This window comes from Camelus bactrianus, chromosome 7 (genome assembly GCF_048773025.1).
Source record: "Camelus bactrianus isolate YW-2024 breed Bactrian camel chromosome 7, ASM4877302v1, whole genome shotgun sequence".
Classification (NCBI taxonomy): domain Eukaryota; kingdom Metazoa; phylum Chordata; class Mammalia; order Artiodactyla; family Camelidae; genus Camelus; species Camelus bactrianus.
Window position 1 is genome coordinate 29,989,723 of NC_133545.1, and position 10,278 is coordinate 30,000,000.

A 10,278-nucleotide genomic window follows, 5' to 3' on the forward strand; every position below is an offset into this window, starting at 1 on the left:
AGTCCTTGAGATCAAGGTCACACGCCCTACAGTAAAATGGACATTATGATAACCCTTTTTTGTAGAGAAACTGTTGCAACAGTATTCAGAGAACCGTTTTTAGGTAAATTATATATCAAGTCACATGGTGATTCAACGTCTTTTCCCCAGGTATAGGGAGGGTCCACGCTGACCCCAAAGCAAGTGAGAAATGTAAAACACAAGTCAGTTACTCAAACACTTGATAAGTGCAGACACTGAGGGTATGGAAATAAAGAGGAAAGCTCTATCCTCCAGCTGTTTATAGTGTGGTGGAAGACACAGATGAGTGATAGTAACAATTACACTCATGTGGGCAAGCACACATACACAGAGCCCCATGAGAACAGAGAGGCATCCAGCCCAGCCAGAGTGAAAGGGGTAGAGCCTGGGGCAGCAGGACAGGTGTTCTGAAAAAGGTTAGGCCTCAAGTGAGTCTGGGGGAATGTGCAGGCATGGTTAGGTAAAACAGGGAATAGGAGGGTGTACCAGACAAAGGAGTTAGTGTGAGCAAAGACAAAGAACAGTGTATAAACTAGAAAATGCAGGTAACTTGTGAAAGTGTATGATTTGGGTTAGATAACGAGTAGAAGTGGCTGGATCTAATAAACAAAGGCTTAATGATCAGTTTTACATTTTAGAAAGACTATCTTCCATCATCATGGAAGATGGCTTTGAATAAAAAGAATGGAAGTGGGGAGATCAAATTTGAGGTCACTACCACAATTCAAAGGATAAATAAAAAAAATCCGAGGTAGAGTAGTTGTAATTGTGAGTATCTGAGATATACTGATGACGCAGAGTTGATAGAAAATGATACCTGGTAGATTATATTGGGGGGCAATGGCTAAAGGTTGAAAATTGGCACTGACATCAAAATTTTTTTCCTTATTTTCATAGCATCATACTCCTAGAACTATATAAATATGCCATTTTATCCCTTAGCCAGGAGTCTCCTCTACTTGAAAGATCAGGGGGATCTTTAATTAGAACTTATTTTTCTGCATATAAAGTAAACATCTACCCTTTTAATACCCCCTGTAGTATAAGCTTTACCATATATGGTCAACTCTTTCTTTATCTAATTCATCTGTCTCTGGGCCATCATGCAGCAGAAGCTCTGTATGAACAGGGTAGATCCTATATATACACACACACACACACACACACACACACACACACACACACACACACACACATATATACTCTCACATTAAATGTTTTAATGTTTGACTCATGCAAATAAATCTAAATATGGAAGTCAAATTTTGTTATAAAATTTTGTTGATATATATTGATTCAATGAGGGTTTAAGAAATAGGCACTGTATAATTTCTAGGTAACAAAAACAAAGCCCTAGTGGGTGATCTGGTAACATGAACAGAAACATAAACACTCAAACAGAGCTAAAGAACATGAAGATACCCCCCAAAAACCTTAATTTGTTTCATTTTAATTACACTTTATAGTGTAAGCTGAGCAGACAGAACCCTGAGGTTGTTCATCATCATCAGTGCATGCATTATTTTTAAATTACCTGGATTTTAACATCCTATGGTTGGAATCACATGTTTCCTACCTGACAGTATTACTTTCTGTTTCTCCTTCGTAAGAGGCTTACATAAAGCAGGTCAAAGCTACCACATCCCAAGGATGCCCCTTACCACAGCGTGGTTCTTCACGTAGCAGGGCTTGCACACGGGCTTGTCATTGACCATCACGTATATTTCCCCAGCTAGGATGTTGTCACAATCAAAGCAGCAGAAGTGTTTCAGATGCCAGTTTTGGTTTTCTGCCTGGGTATACTCATTGCTGAATATCAGCTGGAAAGAGGATAAAAATAAGATGAATCAGGTTTTTTCCTTTTTGCTACAAATGACCAAGCCAGGTTTTTTAGATCAATAAGGAATTTAGATCCACAAGGAGAATCAGCCTACTTTCTTGGGTCTGAAGTCTGAAAATAACCTGAAGTTCGAACTGAAGTTATTAGTTCAAATCAATCTTTTGCTTCTGGACTGTCTTTCATTGGTCAGCACAATTAACATGGATACTCAGAATGACTGAAATTAAAAGGTTTTTTAATTCAGCTTCTTTGGATGTAAGTAAGCAACTGATGCTTGGTTAACTCATGTTGCCATCTCTCTATGGGTGGCCTGGGTAGCATGGTGAGACCATATAAGGGTACAAAAAGGAGTCTGCCTGCAGGCGGCCCCAGAAAACATACCTCATCACAGCCAGCACACCGGGGTTTCTCACTGTCACAGTAATGTCTGCCACAGTACAGCTTGCCATTCTTCCAGAAATAAATCATGTCGACCAGGAGTTCATGGCAGGTACTGCAGACGAAACAAGCTGGGTGCCACAGTTTATCATAGCCGGCCCTTTCAGCATAGATGGCCGGGTCTCCTTCCTTCATACTCAGTTTGCAGCAGTAGCAGAACTGAAAGGGAAACCAGCCAAAACAATCTAGTCACCCTAAGGCTGGCATTTCTCATCAACAGTTTTAGTAGGAATTCAAAGAAACCACTTAAACAAACAAACAAACAAACTCTACTGAAGTTAGTAATTTGTTCTTATAGGCAATACGGTGTTAGTATTTCTGTGAAAGGGAATCTCTTGGCTTTCTCCAGGCTCTCCAAAACTAATTCTTGTACCTAATGTGTAACAGAGCATTGTTTACTGAATTAAAGCTGCTTATGGAAAAAGGCTAATAGTAATTTTCACCTCAATTTTAAGTAGTTCTCGCAAAAATGATTATCTTAGAACTGATCAGTACTTTTTTTTTTTTTAACAGGACTAAACCTTGGTGGTTGATATGCTAACTGGATCTATGAGAAATACATTACAGTAAGTTTAGTTCTTTTTGTTGTTGTTGTTCATCTGTGTCACAATTTTCTTCTACTTTCAAGGCATAAAAAAAGATTTAATTTCCCTCTCTAGGAGAGATTTTAAAAAATATGATTGACCTTTTATCCACATAAATTTAAGTTTGAATTTTAGGCACATTCTCACAAGCAAAACTGAATTAACCTAAGTATATATTATTCTTATTTATGGGAATGGATCAAAAATTAACACCAAAATTACATTTAGAAACAGATTCTAGATTGTATGTTGTATTGCAGCATGACACCAATGCTAACTACTATATATACATAAAACTCAATTATCTTTGACAACAGATAATGAGAAAACTTGGCTTTAGACTAAGGTTTCAAACATGATGATTCTCTAAAATAAGCCTAAACTGAATTATAATTCATTTTCTTCATCTACTCCCTTTTGGAAACAGAGGGATACACCCCCTCCCGAAATTTGAATGGAATGACCCCATAATATACACCAATTGGACCAATATCATGACCACTTCACTTACATACTGAGTTCTTTTTTGTTCGGTCGATTTGTCCTCCATGGCCCCTGCCGCTGTCATGGTGCTTCTATCCCCGCCAGGAAGGTGCATTCTATTGGAGCCCTGAGCATTCATCTCACGGGGAAGTTTAACATCTCCTACTCCCAGAGCCTCACTCTTATATTTCTTCACAAACTGCTCCATCTCCTTCACCTCTCTGGGAGACAATTCATGGCACTTTGAAGGGTCCTGGTCGTGTGCAGGGAGCTGCTTTGCCAGCTGCTTCTTCCGGTACTGAGCACCCTCTGAGCCTGCCACTGGCTGCTTCTCCTTGGGCAGCATCTGCATGTACTGCCTGGCCTGGACCACAGGGAGACTAGTGTTAACTGGGAGATGCCTTGGCCATCAGATAAACAATATTTTATAACACTCATCAGAATCAAATAACTTAAGAAGCCTGTTTTATCCATTAATAACAGCTGATCTTCGTAATATAAATATCTTGGGATGTTGACACATTAAGTGGTACTAAATAGGCTTAGGTCAGTAAAAATGAACACATTTTTCTTCATGAAATTAAAGCTTTTTTTTTTCAATTTGCAAAAAGACTTGGGTTACTAATGTTTACTTGTTCTAAGTATACAATGGCAAGAGAACACAATTTTTTAGGCAGCATGTTTAGAATGGCCTAAGGATCATTAGTATTTTCATCATTATAAGAAAATGATATCATCACAAGATTCACTTCAATGATTTAACTTTCTTAGAAGATTTCCAAATGTTTCATCTAGTTGTTTAATAATAGTGGAAGGAACTTGACACAAAATTGCATTGTTTTTGCCTTACATAGTAAAAGAACTTTAATGTTGAATATTTTTGAGTTCTAAAAAGATGACAAATTCTATTCTTTAGATATTCTTTATCATCTTAAGAGAAAACTTTAGACTAAGATAGAAGTTACTAGATTTATATAAAACATCTGTTTTTCATCTAATTAAAAATGTCAGGCCATTTCTTCCAAAAGGTTAACAGATATAGGTAGTCAGAAAAATTCTATGAGGTATCTAATCTTACTTTCAAAAGGCTAATAGGAGTTAGAAGTCAGAGTAATGGGAACCCCAGAAAAATATCAGATCTGAGGTCAGTTAGGTCACTGAAGGGAATAGCCCTAAATAAGTAGCCCAGGAACTTTAATTAAGGGACTTCCCTCCCCCTTATTATTTACCAATGCCTGATTCTGGACAGGAGGAGCCCATTCATAGGTAACTGTATTGATGGAGACATTCTTCTTGGCAGCAACTGGATTGGTCAGTATCATAACATTGCGTTTATACATGGGAATTCCATCTGACTTTAGCTTTGCAATCAGGGTGGTATACTTGGTGTCTTCAAAAAGTTTCCCCACTTTTCGATCCTCTTCGTTGCTCAAGAGGACGTCATGCTCTTCTTGGCCACACTTGCAGTTACGACATATTTTTCTATAATTTTGGAGATAAGTAGGCAATGATTAATTATATGATTAATTATACCTAATCAATCATACATACACAGTTCATAATATACTTTTACACATATTCTATATAATGGTATGCAAAGGCAAGTATTGCGGGGAGGTGTGGGGGGCGAGGGAATTACAAGTAGCTATCCATAAACTTAAGCAAGGAAACATAGTGTACCTTAGTTTTATAAGACTTTGAAAAAGTTGGGTTTTGATTAAAAAGTGCATGCTCAAGGGGGCATGCCTGAGGGTAACCTGACCTGGTAGTCTTCATTTGCTCAACCAGATAAATAAAACAAAATCACCAAAAAACTATCACAGCAAGTGGTTTCTATTTTACTGTATGATAACAGTTCATAGCCATTACTCACCGTTTTTTTTTTTTTTTTTTTGGTTTCTTTTTAAGTGAGATAAGGAGGTTGATACAACTTCTCTGATCAAGGATGGTAATCCTAGATTGAGGTTTAGCTTTTCTCCTTTCCTTTCCTGTCTCCTTTCCAATTTTCTTTCCTCTCCTTTCTCATTTCCCATTTCCTTTCTTCTTTCTCTCCCTTTCCTTTCTCCTTTTATTTCTTCAAATATTTAGTGATTACCTATCACATGCTCCCTTATACATAAGACGACAGATAAATGAACATCTCTGGCCTTCTTATAGTTGAGGGACACCATCCCCTTTCTCCAATTTGATCTGGCATGTAATCTTTCATTCCTGCAAAATATATGAGTGTCCATGTGCCAAGCAATGTACTTGATACTAGGACATAATGGTGAAAAAAATTAGGCCCAGTTTCTGACATTCTAGAACTTACCACCTGCTGGGGAGACAGACATTAAACAAATAAAAACACAAGCATATATACACACACATGTATAACTGCATTTGTGATAAGAAAGTATCTCAAAGGATACTTTGCCAGGATATAATTTTAACTTGGAACTGGTGAAGAAAGGACTCCTTAAGAACATTACTCCATAAGAAAATGACATTTAGGTTGAATCTGAAAGATGTGTACAACAGGTGTGAATTGTGTTTGTGTATTTGAGAAGGGGTAAAGAAAGGAGAAGAAAAGCTTCCAAACATCCTGGGTAGAAAGAGTGTCTGTGGGGGTCCTGAATAGGAAAGAGATTGTGCCCTTAGGTCCCATGATCGGAGAAGTCTGTACAACTGCAGTGAGGTAAGTCAGGGGGTGGTGACAAGGCTGGAGAGGCAGGCAAGCATGAGACCATGCAAGGGTATGTAGGGCACATTAAGAAATTTGGCTTAGGTATAAGAGGAATCAGGAGGCACTGAAGGCTTTTCAGTAATGGAATAACATGATTAGACCTATCGTTTTCAAAAATTGCAATACGTGCCATGTGGAGAATGGATTAGAGGTAGATGGAAGTAGAGAGACCAATTAACATGTCAATGGTGCATCCAGTTTGCAATGGCAAAGTTTTAAGTAACAGGGATTCTACTGCTACTTCAAGAGTCGAATTTACATCTTGGATGGTTACTGTTTTGTCCTAGGTAAGATATGTAATAGCTTGGACTAGACTATTTGACAGTGGAGATAAAAAGAAAGGAACAGATTTAAGATATCCCTGAATGTGAAACTGACTAAACTTTGTGGATGTAGTGATGGTGAAGGGAAGACCCAGTCTGCTAAAAAATGAACCCAGGTTTCAGGGATGAGTATGTTGGTAGAGGGAATGTGATTTATTAGAGTGCAAATGCAAAAGAGGAACAGATTTAAGGTATGGGGGGAAAATGTTGGTGAAAGGTATCCAAAACTGAACTACTGTTAAGTTTGAAATACCTATGAGACAGCGTAAAGATATCAAGTAGATTACAGGATATACAGATCTAGTGTTAAAAACTGTAGCCTGGTAAAAAGGATAAATTCGAAAGTCAGGGAATGACATATATACTTATATAAGTTAGATGGAGGAATCTGAGAGTTTTTAAAATATTCTAATATCCTTACACTGTTCAGGAAGATATTGAAAATATAGACTAACATTAGACGTTGTTAAGCATCTATTTTAAAATATCTAGATAACTAAAGAAAGAAATATAATTTCTAAAGTAATAGAAAAAGGAATGAAAATATAGAAACGTAGTTAGTCAAACAGAAGGCAATGAAAGAGGAGGAAAAAGAAACCTAGGAAATCAGGACATGTAGAAAGCACAAATTAGACAGTTGGTATTACCCAAACATATCAACAGTCACAATAAATTGACTCAATCCTCCTGTTAAAAGATAAAGGCTTTCAGAAAGGTAATACAACAAAGTTAAACTATATGCTATTTGTAAGAAATGCTTACATTTTAAGCACATAGAAAGGATGAAAGTGTAAGGATGCAAAAAGATAAACCAGGCAAACCAGTAAGGTATTAAGTTAAATACCTATGTTACTATCACACATTTAATGCTTTTTCCCTTAATGTCTATTAAAGAGAGTCATTATATAGTAACAAACATCTAAAAACACCTCTATGATTTAACAATTCTGAACTTAGTACAGTCAAATAACCTAACTTCAACATATATAAGCAAAAGTAACAGAACTATAAGAAATAAATGGACAAACCCATCATTATAGTGAGACCAAAAAATTAGAATAAGGATTTGAATAATACAATTGTCAAGCTTGACCTAACAGACACATAAAAATATCATATCCAGTGACTGAACATACATTCTTTTTGTGAGTATTTGAAACACTCTGGGAAACCGAACACCTTCTATGCCACAGAGCAAGACTCAGGAAATGCCCAAGGGCTGATCATCAACCACATTATCAGAACAGAATGCAATTATGTTAGAAATCACCAGCTAAAAAGTAACTATAAAGAACTTAAAAAAGAAAAGACTCCTAAAAAATTCAATGTTGAAAGAAAAAAATTGCAACAGAAATTAAAACAAAAAGCATTTTAGAGAAAAAAGAAAACAAAATTATTACTTCCTGAAAACCTGTAGAACACAACTAACAAGATGCTGAGGAGGAAATTTACAGTTAAAGTATGCTCAAATTAGAAGGAATAAAGATTTTTAATAAGCTAAGTGTTTAACTCAGAAAGCTAGGAAAAATTCAGACTAAGTATAAAGTAAAAAGAAGAAAAATAAAGATAATAGCAGAAACTGATAAAGTAAAGGTTTGCTTCTCATCAGATCCACAAAAAGCATTCAATGAATTTCAACATCTATTCTGTTTTCATTATTAAAGTAATTTTAGCTGTAGAAGGAAATTAGGATTTCAGGGAAGGGTTTCCTGGGGAAAAAAATCCCACAAGTACTCAGCATCCATCATACGTAGTACATTCATTTTAGGATCTGAAGCCAGAAAGCAACTTTGCCATCACCACTTCATTCATTTTGTCTTGTGGGTACTAGGCAGAGCAGTAAGATCAAAGAAATAGAAGTTGTAAGGATTCATCAGAAAGGAAGAAACTAAACTGCTGTTAATCACAAATGCTATGACTGATCATTTAAAAATGTATTAGCATCAATATGAATTTATTAAGTTTTCTGGATTTAAAATTAATATAAATCACTGGATTTCTCTACATACAAAATTAGGAAAAACTCTTAAATAAATCTCTTTGTCAAATAACAAATTATTAAGTAATTATAGTTTTTTTGTGTCCTGTTTTCTTAAGGCAAGGTATGCAAACTGAAAACATTAGATCTGACTTGTACAGTCCCTGAAAGAGTTAGAGAAAGAGACAGACAATCAGAGACAGGAGGCGTGGGGAGGCAAACGACTTTCCTTGCGCACACACTGGTCAGAATTCTTTATTTGGTAAGAATTCACTGAATAGTTTGCATGTTCTAGTTCAACTATAAAAGACATCTGGTTATCTCATACTTCCAGCTAGTGGAAAGGAGCGTACTATCCTACTACAGTATGTTCTTCATTCTTGTTCTTCAGTTAACAAAAACAATGTGATTATTCATAAAACGATCACATTGCTTTTGCATCAAGTTTAAAATCACATCTTCCTGAGGGGAAAGAAGTGGTGTGGGAACTTAGTTCTTAAAATAGATAAACAGATACTTATATGGCTGTAAACTATGGTATGCATCCTAATAATTAGGAAAGTGATTGACTAAAAAAGGAAGTAATAATGTTACAAGGGTGTGATGAATACTCAACTTCCTTTGGAAATTATTATCCAATTCTAGAGCAGTACAACATGCACACCATGAAATGAGGGGAGTGAGACTCTAGAATTTGAAAGACAAATAGTAAAAGATTAAGTGGATTAAAGCCTGCTGGTTTTCTAAAGCATGAACTATGACAAGCTATAGCATGGTTAAATATAGTTAGAAAATGTTATATATTAAAAGGTATATTAACCAATGACATAAGAGCCATCTCTATACCTTTTCTTATTATTTGTCTTGGCTATTCTTAGAAGATTTACATTCTGAAAAAATCTACATTCTCCATCTCTTCACCCACCCTGCATACCTTTATTAAGCAAGTAAAACCAACAGCAGCAGTGATGAGGGAAATAGAAGTAACTAAAGAAGTCAGATGATGCCTGATTATCAGTTTTCTAATTGGAGAAAACCTATGATTGATTCATGACAGTCTTTAAAATCACAAATATATTATAAGCCTCATCTGCATCCTCACTTCAACACGGTGACCTGCAATAAGAGAGTACTTGGCAGGAATGTGACTCAAGAAGGGTAGGGTGGTTCTTTTAGTTAGAGTTGTCATCACTGAAGCAGCTGGAATGACCACATCCCTTCCAGACCCCTAACACTAGTGGTGCATTTCTACAATAAAAAGGGACAGCTGCAAACCACTAGGCAAGAAAGAAACCTATAAAATCAAGAGCTATCCACTGTGTCAATCTGTCCTATTTACTACTTATCTAGGTTTTTAAAAAAATGTTTAAAATCCTCTTTTGGGGGTTTTTGTCTGCAGTGTTTTGTATTTGAATCTCCCATATTTATACCAACATTTTTTATTTTTAGAAATATCTTTTAAGAATTTTTAAATTTATTAAAAGGGAAATTTTGTTGAAGAATTGGGAAGAAAGGGATACCATTATCTTGGTATCTGAGAGAAGGCATGAGAATGAATGGAACATTTACCACATACTTAATTTCACCCTAAAATAACCCAGATTCCATCATTCTTAAGAAAACAAGGAACTTTTAAAAACTGGTTTTATACCAACCTGAAACAAAATAAAAACAGGGCATAGGGGAGCACAGTGACCCAAGTGCTAGGGGCTGTGTTGTAATGTTTGTACAGTATCTTTCCTCAGATGATTCACACATAACTTTTGATAATATGTGGAGACTTAATAGTTTATTTTTATTAAATATATTTGAGCTATACCAATTTGATAGCAGTTTTAGAGGAAATCAGTTCCCATACTTAGCACAGTTGTCATATCCCTAAATCT

The 10,278-nt window shown here is 36.0% G+C and overlaps 2 protein-coding genes across 2 annotated transcripts in view; one reads left to right on the forward strand and one right to left on the reverse strand.

Annotated features, from left to right (window-relative positions):
* Nucleotides 1-10,278, forward strand: part of TFEC (transcription factor EC) — a 338,168-nt gene that overhangs the window by 90,216 nt on the left and 237,674 nt on the right. Inside the window, exon 2 of the mRNA XM_074367178.1 lies at nucleotides 2,813-2,865. The gene's annotated coding sequence lies outside the window, so the exon portion shown is untranslated. The remainder of the gene's footprint in view (nucleotides 1-2,812; nucleotides 2,866-10,278) is intronic.
* Nucleotides 1-10,278, reverse strand: part of TES (testin LIM domain protein) — a 45,682-nt gene that overhangs the window by 4,734 nt on the left and 30,670 nt on the right. The window contains exons 3-6 of the mRNA XM_010947634.3: nucleotides 4,596-4,848; nucleotides 3,395-3,730; nucleotides 2,243-2,458; nucleotides 1,683-1,841 (exon numbers count right to left, since the gene is read on the reverse strand). Of these exons, the coding sequence (XP_010945936.1) occupies nucleotides 1,683-1,841; nucleotides 2,243-2,458; nucleotides 3,395-3,730; nucleotides 4,596-4,848 (964 nt within the window). The remainder of the gene's footprint in view (nucleotides 1-1,682; nucleotides 1,842-2,242; nucleotides 2,459-3,394; nucleotides 3,731-4,595; nucleotides 4,849-10,278) is intronic.